The sequence below is a fragment of the Perca flavescens genome, chromosome 1 (assembly GCF_004354835.1).
Source record: "Perca flavescens isolate YP-PL-M2 chromosome 1, PFLA_1.0, whole genome shotgun sequence".
Taxonomy (NCBI): Eukaryota; Metazoa; Chordata; class Actinopteri; order Perciformes; family Percidae; genus Perca; species Perca flavescens.
This window is the reverse complement of record NC_041331.1, coordinates 5,794,625-5,807,797: the sequence shown is the minus strand read 5'-3', so window position 1 is coordinate 5,807,797 and position 13,173 is coordinate 5,794,625. Positions and strand designations below refer to the sequence as shown.

The following is a 13,173-nucleotide window of genomic DNA, read 5'->3' as shown; positions in this document are numbered from 1 at the left end:
TCTTTCAGGTAACAACCCCGTCTGCACACTTCATCATTCATACACACAGTGCCAGGGACTTTGGTGACATTTAAAGCCTGAGTCTGCATGGGACATTGGCATTTAGCATTCAGAGTAATATGGATTATGTATTTGTGATGATGACATGCTTTTAAAAAACTAACTTTTATTATATGAGTTTCCTCAGTGTGAATTATGTTTTCACTTCATCTCCTTCATCCTCTCTTGGTTCTGTCAGGTCTGTTGCAGCCATGTTGGTTTTCTCCTGGTCTCTCGTGACCCTGCTGCTGGTGTCCTCTTCCTGGGCCGAGGTAAAATAACCCAGAAACCCCCTCATCTCACTGACATGACATGAAGGCCTGCATGCAAACATGCCAATCAGAAATCAATATTATAAATGTTAATATGGAAAAAAGGTGACACATTCCAAAAAGAAGTTACAAAGCGTTTATTTGATTTGAAATGTCATGTTTTCAGGTTGAAGCTACACCGAGGACAATGAATAGAGAAAATATTTAATGTTTAATCAAATACTAGAGACAACCAGGCAAAAGGCAAATCAACTTTAGATATATATATATATATATATATATATATATATATATATATATATATATATATATATATATATATATATATATATATATGTATTAATATTTTTTTATTTTTTTATTATTTCAACGACAAGGCAATCCTAAGTACTTAAAAAAACATTAAAGAGCAATTAAAAACATTCTTTAAAGAGAAAAGAAAAGAAAAACAAGCAAAATTAGAGTTAAACATGTATAAAATATAGGAATAAAAGGGGAAACACCACCTAAATTAAAACGGAAAATGGGTCAAATTTGAAGCATTTTCAAAGTTTTTTATATCAGAAATATGGGTCTCTTTCAACCAAAATGCCCAAATATAACATGGATGCATGGATGTTCTTTGCAGGTAAAATCAATGATTACTTTAATTGGATTATGGGTGTTTTATTCAATTTTTATAACATTTGAAAAACATGTTTAAACGTTTTTTAAACAGTATCCTGACTAAACTTTGACATAAATCAGTCTGTGATCCACTCAACATCCTTCGATCTTAACTATTAGTCAAAATCATTCATAATATCTGCCTTTTTAGCTAAAACATTTGGTATAATGTCATAAATTAGGTTTATTGACCATGAATTTAAAACAAAACATTGAAAAAAGTGACAAAACTGTTTTAAAAAGTGTCAAAAGCATAAAGAAATTGCCAAAAATGCTGAAAAGAAGTTCAATCACTTTGTAAAAATGAGCTGCTCTCTCAGAAAGCCAGAAACCAGACAATGGAGGCTCAGACTTGTGATGTTACATCACATTACATTTCATTTAGCTGACGCTTTTCTCCAAAGCAACTTCTAGTAAATGTATTCAACCGTGAAGGTACAAACTCAGAACAGAAAGAATCACAAAGTGATTACAAAGTGCCACAGGCAGGGGCAACATGTAAGAGCAAATTTGTTTTGTAACCATCATCTTCTCAGTCAAGGTGCAGTCGGAAGAGATGTGTTTTCAGTGTGGAGCTGTTTCATAGACAATAAATGGGAGACTGACTTTTTAATACCCAAATGTTATCTATGATAAGGGCCTGTTTCTGTACTCTGGTATTTCTTGTATAATTTAATACAGGTAGTAGAGGCAGTTGGTGGACACCGCTACACTTGGAAGCTCACTGTGCCTCATGTGAAAGTCTGTTTGCCTCCCTATAAGTACATTGTTAGAAAGGTACATTGTACAACATTGTACATTTTTATCCCTACATTTCTTTTTTTTTTTTTTTTTTTACTAAAATCTAGGAATATTTGTGCCGGTCGCAGACATGTAACCATGGAGTTCACCGGACTTACACTTTTGGCTCTGTTCGTATCGTTAGAAAGGACACAACATTCCCTACATTTTGATTTAAAATAAATGTATTCTATGGATGGTATAGCAAAGTAAAAATAAATGTGTATATGCTGCTCCTCACTCTGTCAGTTGGATCCCCATCTCTGAGTCAGTACATTCTATCCAAAACACACTAATGTAAAAATGTCAGAAGGGCTTTAAGCTTCAAAGATGGTTGAATATTTTAAAAAGAATTTTAAAAAGTATTAATGTGATTTGATTTGAAATTTGAATACTACCCTAACATTTTAAAGTTTGAATAGAGTTTCTCAAAAATTCTGAATAACCAAACACAAACTCCTCCTCCTATCATGGAGACTGTTTACTGTAGACCGTGTTGTCCTCTCTTTTTAAGACATGTCAAACAGCAGATTTACTGTTAGCCGGTGTTATTCGGTTGTGCACCAAGTCAACATTTTTTGCGGAATTTTCTAGTTCTATTGTAGTGTTCTCAGTTCTGAAACAGAAAATGTATCCATATATTAAGAACATTCCCCCGGGTGCTCTCAGTGTGTAGAACATTCCCAACCTCTCCCAATATATTAGGGACTTTAGGCAGTGACGGTTGAAGGGACCATTCCAGACTCAAATTTGAGTTTTAGCACTCCAGTTTATGGATTTGGGAGAACGTTCATGTTCACCAATATGTCTGGACTGTCTTATACCATGGGCATTCTACTTTTTAAATCTTAAAAGTTAAATAATGGCATGTCAAAAGGATATTGGGAAGTTAATTTGAAAATGTCAAGCTATAAATTGCCTTGTATAGATTTAAGTCTGACATTGAAATAGACTGAGGTTCAAGTATAAAGCTACTGTACAGAGAAACTTTGCAACAATAAGTGGAAATGACATCAAACTAATCCTGCGCAGCACCAAAACGACAGTACATAGCAAGCAGAGCTGATTGTATTCTGTCTTTGTGACTGAGCTTCCATAACATTTTGCTCTTCTTTTCCATGTCACCGTGGGCGACTACAGGAAGGTAAGAATGAAATTGTAGCCCCTCTTTGTCCAGCTTTAAAAAAAAAACTGACCATTAGGGAAATTACGTTACATATTCTCTGTACCTGGCTGATTTATAAACTCATTTATGTTTTGGTGCGATAGTAGCAAGAGTATTATTATTGACATAGCATGGGGAATGAAGGCTGGGACACCTTTCAGCCAACAGAATAACTACATCTGACTGTTTATCCCTAATAAACAAGCTCCGTCCTTATGTTTCCCACAATGGGCCAGCTCCATCCTTGAAGTTTATGGGGGCGACCCAAAACTGGACAAATCAGTCAAAAAATTAAAAATAATTGGAAGCACAAATCCCAACTAAATTTAATTTCATGTCATTAACTACAAAAGGAAACAATAACGCAGCTGGCCCTGCTGACCCACGCCCTGGCACTGCCCTGAGATAGATATCTGTATTTTTTCTGTAATAGTATCGGTGGGGGTAATAGAGTAGCACTGAGACGTCTAACTGCGTGTCAATCACTGCTCATGCACATGCATTCATTCTCACTTGTGGGCGGAGGGGCTTAGGAGACTGTTTTGGGCGTTAGCAGAAAGGGGGGAGGGACTGAGAGGTTGTCGATGTTCAAGTCCTGGATCTTCACATTCCTACCTACAGCACCTTTAATGTTTGTCTTGCAATAAAAAAATATAAAAGTAAATATAAAAAAAACAGAATCTTTTTGTCATTGGATATTTAACAACTGTATATGTGATGATGAGCAACCAAGTGATTCTGATGTCATATACCATGTATTGTGCAGATGTTGCTACCCTTGAGGACTTTTCAAAGGAGCTGCCTGTTGGTCAACTGCTGGAGAGAGCCAACAGAGACCGCAGTAAGTCCAGCCTTTCCTTAGCCTAACTATTTTATGTTAGTCCCCTAACCTTAAGCAGACCTTAACCATGTTGTAGTGTCCATATTTTATTTTAATTCAAAAATATTGTCACTAAATGCAAGATCCCGAGAGAGTGATCTGTATAAAAAGGCCTAAAGTATGTGTATTTATTTGTTATACTTCACTTATACTCTGTTTACACTTTACAATCTACTTACAGAAGATTTTCATTTGAGTTTTGGGAGATTGTCTTTTTATCAGAATACAGCATAGAAAATCTGCTTAGAAATATTGGAAATATTGGACAGGATTGAACAACATTATCTAATTCTGAAAAAAAACATTATTAGTTTCACTTAACAAATTACATATTACAATAAACATTTTCTATAGGCTCAGTCTGCCACTTTTTTTTAAAAACAACTCCAGTGCTGATTCCATGGTATCAGAATTTTGGATAGTCGTCATGGAAACATTAATTGGTCATGTGACAAGGGCTGGGAAAGTTAGCAGAACAGGCAGCCAAGTGACAGTACTCTGATCCAATGGAAACCGCAATTGTCAGATTGACAGTACTTAAGCCCATGGATTGGGAGGGGGGGCATTCATATTTCCAAATTAATTAATCATTTCTAACCTGCTGTGTATTTCAAACTCACACCTGTGTTGGTGTTGCAGCCCCTGACTTGGACGAGCCCACCCTGATTGGAGGAGACATCGCTGTGAAGCCAGGGGCCGACAGAAACGCTGACCCCTGCACCTCCGAAGGCTGCCTGTGGCTGAAGAATGCCAATGGGAATGTCTACATTCCCTACTACATTTCCAACCAATACTGTAAGCATCCATTGTTTTGTTTAGATTTATTCCCATAGGGACAGATACATTTTACTTTGTCGTCACAGTCACAGCTAATTTAGATGGACTTCCCTGTGAATATTTAGATTTTTGTACAACCCTGTGAGACTGTTTCTTTGTTATTAAGTTAAAGGAACACGCCGACGTATTGGGAATTTAGCTTATTCACCGTAACCCCCAGAGTAACACAAGTCCATACATACCCTTCTCATCTCCGTGCGTGCTGTAACGCTGCCTGACGGTTCCAGCATTAGCTTAGCCTAGCACAGATCCTGCAGGTAACTGGTTCCAACTAGCCTACTGCTCCGAATTGTGACAAAAGTGACAAAATAACACCAACATGTTCCTATTTACATGTTGTGATTTGTAGAGTCACAGCGTGTACAAAAAACAACGTAACATGAGACACAGCCGTCTTCTAACAGTAAACAAACCGGGAACTATATTCTCAGACAGGCTTGCTGCGAGCATATCACTCCGCCCAAGTACTATATTCTTCCGCCTGAGAATATAGTTCCCGGTTTGTTTACAGTTAGAAGACGGCTGTGTCTCATGTTACGTTGTTTTTGTACACGCCAGACTTATAAATCACAACATGTAAATAGGAACATGTTGGCGTTATTTTGTCACTTATTCGGAGCAGTAGGATTACTGGAACCATTCACCTGCATGTTCTGTGCTGGCCTGATGCCGCTGGAGCCGTCAGACAGCATTACAGCACGCACGGAGATGAGAAGGGTATGTATGGACTTGTCTAACTCTGGGGGTTACGGTGAATAAGCTAAATTCACAATAAGTCGGCGTGTTCCTTTAAATTCACCATATGTGTGTAATAGAAAACAGTGAATTACCCTTTAGAACTGGGGTGGGCAATTCATTTTCCCAAGGGGCCACATGAGGAACAGGGACTGTTGCGGAGGGCCGGACCAATAGGCTAAACTCAATTCTGCTCAAAATTAATTTTATTTCAGGCGGCACGTTCTCAAAACGGCTCTTTTTTCTCCGGGCGTATTAGTGCAGCAGACTCCACCAAACACTCTTTAATAAACTCCCCTTAAGAAAATGGCTTTTACTGTTTTGGCGATTTTGTGTGATATCACAAATCTGGTCTTGACGCTTGGTAAAAAAAAAAAGCCTGCTCCTTTAACACAGCGATCTGTTCTCGGCAAACTAAGCACAGAGCTTTACCTTTGACTTCAGTAAATACATACTTAGAAGTCCATGTTTGGTTAAAAACTCGGCACTCTGTATTAACCTTTATTTCTTTTCCATGAGCTGACATTTCTTAGGGATAACAGCTCATTCATGTCCATGCTAACGTCTCTCATGAGCTCAGTTCGCGGCTCGCCGACACAGGGGTCCGAACAAGGGGGTAAGCTTCGCTTCAGAACCTCCTATGGCGCCATTTTGTTGCTACCTGGCCATCACCTCCCGTTACCATTCCACTGACTAGCATTCATTTTGGCTTTAAGCTCAGTTGGAGGCTGCGCAGTAAAGCTGGCCATCACCGGAAAAGTGCTTCTAATAGCCTTCACTGGTCTCCGTCGAGAGCAACGGGGTCTGTTGGTCCATTATATACTGTCTATGGGTCCGAGACATTGCAGTTCTTCTTCTACTTCTTTTTAATTGTGACTTGCAACCAGAGAAGAAGAAGCTGCATACGTTTGCACACAAAAAAAGCAACAACAGAAAACAGTCGGCTTCAAAATAAAAGCAATACAGTTGTATTCCATGCATGTACACGTATTTACGTTTGATTGCTAACTTCCCATTGACCTCACGCGGGCCGCGTGAAGTCAATGCCCCCCCTCCCAATCCATGGGCTTAAGTACTGTCAATCTGACAATTGCGGTTTCCGTGAGATCTGAGTGTGTAAAATCAAAAAATCCAATACTCAGCCTTTTAATCCAGTATATGATTGTTGAATGCACATTACGGTTTTTATTTATCTGTCCTGCCAGCCTCCCGCGAAGCGGCCATCATCACTCGTGGACTGGAGTCTTTCTCTTCAGTTTCCTGCATCCGTTTCAGACCCTACCAGAACGGTGATCATGAGTGGCTGAGCATCGAGTCCAGGAACGGGTAAGGGTCCGGCCGTAGGTTCACAACTCCACGGCAGGGTTTAAACCATACACGTGGACTGCTTTTTATGTTCTTACTGCAACCATTTACACCTTCAACCGTCGTACATGGATAAAACCTCGGTCTAGAAGCCTCTGTTGTAAAAGTTGCCTTTTGCAGCTTTAAAGCATCTCAGTCCTCCCCTTCATTCACTTATAATGAAACACAGATTACTTTACGTTTCATTAGATACAGAAAGTGCATGCTTTGAGATGAGTATTTTAACCAGGACTTGCTCTGTTAGCCTGGAAGTACATGTACTTCCAGTTCACACATTTTAAAATGAACTAGTCCAGTTCATAGTTCATGCTTCAACATTTTGAACTAAGTTCACAGTTCCAAAAATGAACTAGTTCATAGTTCTTTTTTTCCATATGTTGCCGCGAGCTATTTTTTTTCAAAATTATTGCCACAGCCCACATAGAACTACAGACAGCAAATATTTTATCAGTTTTAACACTAAAACTATATCTGGCACCCTATTGAACGAAGTTAAACTGACACCAGAATGAACGAGTTCACAGTAACGTTCATCCGGCAGTAATACGGTACGTTCAGTTCACGTTCGCCCAAAATAGGAACGAGTTCATGAACTATCATTCAATGAACGCGTTCAGGCAACACTGTCCATGTACTTCCGTGCTCACCTTCTGCTCTCCGTGCATTGCTGTTCTCAAACTCCATTAGCTTCGGGAAACAACAACAAACTACGAACTAGCAAGCTGTGTGCTGAAAATTTGAAGTTTTGAAGAAAAATTGGACGGCGTAACAAGGCAACAAGATAGGTCTGACAATGCGAGACTAATTCTCTGGTGACGTTTGCTTGACCAAAACCATTTTAAGCAGCCACTGATAGTGACCAGTGACTAGTAGAATGAGCAGGAATTACAGAATAGTCATGTTTGAATAGCAAAGATCTGACTGAATGCAGCACACTCTCTCACACTGTTGTTCTGCGAGGACTGTAGCAGCTCCTCCCTTTATACTTCCACATGGTAATATCTCGTATGATTTCTAAAACTGCTGTATGTTTATGTGTTGCCAGCTGCTACTCCTACGTGGGTCGTCAGGGTGGTGCTCAGACTGTGTCTCTGGCCCGCAGTGGATGTCTGTACCACAGCACCGTCCAGCACGAGCTGCTCCACGCCCTCGGCTTCAACCACGAACAGACCCGCTCCGACAGGGACAGCTACATCAAGGTGTACTGGGAAAACATCCAGGATGGTTAGAACGTTTCACCATCTATTCTATGACTTGTTTTTAGTCTCTCTTAGAGGCAGAGCTGCTGTAGAGGCAGAAATAGTCTCACTGTTTGAGTTAAACATGATTGAAAGGAATAAAGCAGAAATACATTAAGCAGAAACCCAATGAAAAAATACAACTGACTTAGACGGAAAATCAAACATTGGTGAAAAAGGAGGAAATGTACGAGGAACTGAGCCAGGAAGAGCAACAACCACCATGGCTGACTTTGATAGGCACCTGTAAATCAAGCAAACACATAAAGGAAACAAAATTATTCTCCCAAGTTGGATTTTCAGTTTAGCAATTTATCATACTAACAATGGGCAGTTTAAAAAGAGGGATCAAAATCAATGCAATGGAGATATCTTTTTTAATACATACATTCTTTTTCCCTGTCAAAACAGGCGCTTACATTAAAGGTAGAGTAAGTGATGTTGGTCAGTGTAACGCTTATCAGTTCAATTTTCTAAGCACAAACGGAAATTTGGAAAAACAGAAAAATGGGTTCAAATATCCAATTTTTCATTTTTTTTCCACCATGACAAATTAAAAAATTGGATCTTTAACCTGTTTTTCCAATTTTCTGTTTTTATTCAGAGGATCAGAAATTTAGAAAATTACAAAATTGCATCTGGGCTCCAATTATTCAATACTGCAATGGTATTCTCTTCCTCTACTTTTTGGAATATGCAGGTCATTAACTTCATATGGACCAAAAATTAAATAAAAACTGATAGACTTTGGGGTCAGAGGTGCTTGCAACTGATGGTTTCGAGTGCGGGGGGCGTAGCTAGGCGGAACAAGGAAATGAGAGAATACCATTGCATTATTGAATAATTGGAGCCCAGACGCAATTTTGTAATTTTCTAAATTTCTGATCCTCTGAATAAAAACAGAAAATTAGAAAAACAATTTAAAGATCCAATTTTTTATTTGTTAAGGTGGAAAAAAATGAGAAATTGGATATTTGAACCCATTTTTCTGTTTTTCCAAATGTCCGTTTGTGCTTAGAAAATTGAACTGATAAGCGTTACACTGACCGATGTTAATCCAAAACAACTTTTGTGAAGTAATGTAATGAAGTTTTTACTAGACCTACAAGTATTGTTTGTGCCTAAACCTAACCAAAACAACCAAACTGCAACCGCTTCACAATGCTAACGATGTGTTTAAAACCGCGACTCACGTGTTATGTTTATGTGTGAGGGCAAAAAATCGTATTTCCTGCCACCGCTAGGGACGCTAATTTATGAAAGGCTCCTAGTCGTATGGATTGGAGGACTTGTTGGAATCAACAGATATAAATAATAAATAAAGTGACTGTACACGTAACTTACATAGTCATGTAAGTGTATTTAGTGTTAAGTTACAAGCTCTGCTTTTAAGAGCCACCATCTAGTGGCCGTAGGTAGAACTGCAGCTTAAAGCATTTCAGTAAAGGCTTCATTAGTCAGCTGTGAGAGCTGATTATTACAATATTTATTTGGCATTCTGCAAAACGGCTGGTTCTTTTCTATCATCCCTTGAGCAAATGTTTGTGGTTAACTATTAAACGTAAATGTCTGCGAACTTATGTGTATATTTTCTCTCGTCTCCGCAGGAATGTCGTACAACTTCAACATAATCAACACTCTGAACCAGGGAACTCCTTACGACTACAACTCTGTCATGCAATATGAGAAGTATGGATAGCTTCATGTTTTATTTACATTTTTATTTATCTTTCACTTCCCTTTTACTGCATAAGTATAAGTACTTGCTATAAGTGCCTGTGCTTTTCTCCCTTTTTCTACAATTCAATCACACAGGCAGCTTTTGCTCTTATATGAGCTACTGCTCCGACTAGCAGGACAAACTGGAGGCTCAGCTAAGTCAGACACTTACTGGGTGACTTTAGGGAATTCTACTGTCTGTAATAGATGGCCTGTACAAGAGCTTGTGTTATCAGTGACTCTGGTGGAAGCAGTATAACCAACCTGAATCTACTTTTAAACCATTATCACAAGTATCAGGTACCCAAGCTCAACCCGCTTTGCATTGTGGTATCTGTGATTCTCCAGGTACGCCTTCTCCAAGAACAACCGCCCCACTATGATGCCCATTCCCGACCCTAACGTGTCCTTCGGCCAGGCCACCCAGATGAGCAGGAATGACATTGATAGGCTGAACAGGCTGTACCAGTGCTGTAAGTATACTGTGGCTTAGCTGGAAGGAAGACAAAGTACAAAAACATTATAGGATCACACAGTCACAGTAAAGCTCTACGCACAGCAAAGTCAATTCACGGCAGTGAAAAAACTGAAATGACAAATTTTTCAAGTCTGTTTTAAACCAATAGTTAGGTGCCTGTATGAACACTGAAAGACTTTTTGCTTGCTGGGATCATTCCTCCCATGCTGGCTCTGATGAGATCCCTTCCTAAAGGGCTTCCAGTGTAAATGATGGGGGACAAAATCCACTATGACGCCCATGACAATTGTGATTGGTTTAAAGAAATGCCAATAAACCAGAGCATGTTTTCTCCCCTCCCGAAATGCTGTGTAGACTAGCCAGACCCTCCTCCTCCTCCTTCGCAGCGCTGTGGATGGTCTGGCAAAGAGAGACTAATCTAACTCAGACAGTTAAAGCCTAATAATATCAGATAAACTTTGGCAAAATTGTTTTTTGCAAAGAACTGGGGATTTTATCCCCCATCATTAACAATGGTAACATAGAACAGGGGAAGGATTACAGGAAGAAAAAAACTCTTTTAAAGTTAATATGGGCATATGAATTAGGGGTGCACGATTCAGAAAATGTCACGATATGATTCGATATCGATTTTTAGGCTCAAGATTCGATTCAAAATCAATTTTCGATTCAAAAACGATTCTCGATTCAAAAAACGATTCACAGTATGTAAATGTAGTTCCTTTTCCCATGTGATTGCAGTAGACATACAAGAAATGTTTGTTTTTTTAAAGTTTAAAAAATATGAATCAATTTTTGGAATTCTATGAATCGATTTTGAATCGGTAGAGCTTAAATCGCGATTCGAATGTGAATTGATTTTTTTGCACACCCCTAATATGAATATTGTTTTAAGACAGACTTATTGTGGACTATCTTTTAATGTTAAAATCAACATAATTGGAATATTCACACAGTGAAAATTACGTTGACCACGAAGGTCAAAAGCCGACATTTTACAAAACAAAACCTTTCATTTACTTTTTCGGTTGTGTTTTGTCCTTCGGGGCCAACATAATCAATCACACTTCATCATTGTTCTTCTGAAAAGGCTCAGTTATTGACATGCATTTCTTCTACAGAAACTGCACGTGACCTTTGACCTGGCGCCCTGATGACATCAGAGCGTGCCGATGAAGCAGATGGAGGGTTTTGGGTTGCCCTGTAACAATAAATCTGTAACTTCATAAACATTAAATACTGCTTGCCGCTGGACTGTTTCATGAAAACCGCAAAGAGCATAGGCACTTTGTAGATTCTGGGGATGTTAATGAGACACATTTGAAATATCATCTGATTTTATTTTTATATCACATAAAAAAAAAAAAAATCAATCATCACAGTAGTGTAAGTAGTTTGATGGCTTCTGATCAGAAAATAAAGTTTCATTTCCCTTGCAGTATTACAATGCATTCCTAATCATTTCATTTGATTCTGAATCAGAAAACATAGGAATAGTTAGACATTTTGGAAAATATGCTTATTCATTTTGTGGTAAAAAGATCCATGCCACTCTCATATCTGTAAAATATGAAGCGATGGCCAGCAGACTGGTTAGGTTAGCTTAGCACAAAGGCTGGAAATGGGCTAGCCTCTTAGCATTCTTCTTTTTTAAGAGGGGTAGGGGTTAGGGAAAGGGGGTGTCCAGGGGTCAACAGATCAACAGAAGAACGCAGAAGTGTAGTGAAGAACCTCATCTGAAAGCTGAGAACCTGAATATTAATTTGACGCTTGGTCAGGTGCCTTTGGCGTTGTTATTGACGCTAAAAGTCTCCTTTAGTGTCATATCTAAACGTGCTGGGTTGGGACTATTGGCATCACTTTTGACGCTGTTAGGTTAAAGGACAATTCCGGCGTAAAATCAACCTAGGGGTTAATAACATATGGGTACCGAGTCAAACGTTCTCTGCAATATGTTTTCATGCTAATCGAATGCGTCTCTAGCTTTTAACAATCTACCGCAAAACTGGTGGTTAGCTGCTAACGCTAAAATTGAATTGAATTGAGAAAGGTCCTTGTGACTGAAACATTAATGACCAAATCAACCAATCCGGATGTGACAAGTGGGTGCGGGAATTTTCTTTTTTCGTTGGACTTTTTGTCTTGGCCAGGGACACACAAAGAGGGAATTTTGTACCAAAAAGACTGCAACTTGAAAAAGACTGCAACTTGAAAGCTAGCGTTAGCAGCTAATCACTGGTCTTGTGGTAGTTTGTTTAAAGCTAGAGACACATTCGGTTAGCATGAAAACATATTCCAGAGAACGTTTGACTCGGTACGGATATGTTATTAACCCCTAGGTTCATTTTACGCCGGAATTGTCCTTTAAGGAAAAGATGGCGGGTGGGCTTATAAAAGGCACGTTTCTGTGACATGCGGGTTGCGGGACAAGAACGGGACAGTTGGGTTTAGGAAAAGAAGATAGCGACTCTGGGTTTAGGAAACATAACACGAGGAACACGAACCCCAGTCTCCGGGGTGAAAGTCCTGGGTGGTTTGGATCACCACCCCAACCAGCCTCCCTCCCTAGGTGGAATTTTGGGCTTTAATATTACTTGCTACCATTGCCGCTCTTAATACTACGCCATCTTACAGCGCCGTGTAGCTGCTGCTCTGCCCGGTGTGTTCTACACGCACGATGAAGGGTGCGTTTTGCGGCCTATCTGACGCTGACAGCCACTGCCCAAGCATCCTTATTTTATGAGTTCGGAGTGAGAACGGGTTGCGAATTCACAAGTCTCAACTTTCCAGTCAGACCCAATTTATACAACTCCAAGACTGTTTAGGGACCCCAGTATGCAGAAATATTCAAATACACCATCACATTTTACAATAGGACATTTGTACTGCTAGTTTTTAAAGCTTTGAATGCTCAGGCCTGTATCTGTGATGTGCCTGATGATCGCTGCTTGAGATCTTCTGCCACTGGCGGGGCCCTACTAATGGTTCCAGAGTCTCCG

At 39.4% G+C, this 13,173-nt stretch overlaps 1 protein-coding gene across 1 annotated transcript; it reads left to right on the top strand.

Moving 5' to 3' along the window:
* Positions 1 to 240: 240 nt before the first annotated feature.
* LOC114569071 (high choriolytic enzyme 1-like) lies at positions 241 to 11,615 on the top strand. The gene is made up of 9 exons (XM_028598918.1): positions 241 to 311; positions 2,898 to 2,901; positions 3,689 to 3,763; positions 4,442 to 4,597; positions 6,580 to 6,700; positions 7,785 to 7,963; positions 9,585 to 9,666; positions 10,045 to 10,169; positions 11,296 to 11,615. Coding segments are annotated over exons 1-9 (804 nt in total). The 5' UTR covers positions 241 to 251; the 3' UTR covers positions 11,298 to 11,615.
* The last annotated feature ends 1,558 nt before the right edge of the window (positions 11,616 to 13,173 follow it).

Coding starts and splice junctions, on each gene's coding strand:
- LOC114569071 (XM_028598918.1), top strand. CDS start 252: ATGTTGGTTTTCTCCTGGTCTCTCGTGACCCTGCTGCTGGTGTCCTCT. Junction 7,964..9,584: donor CTGGGAAAACATCCAGGATG/GTTAGAACGTTT, acceptor TCGTCTCCGCAG/GAATGTCGTACAACTTCAAC. Junction 9,667..10,044: donor TCTGTCATGCAATATGAGAA/GTATGGATAGCT, acceptor GTGATTCTCCAG/GTACGCCTTCTCCAAGAACA.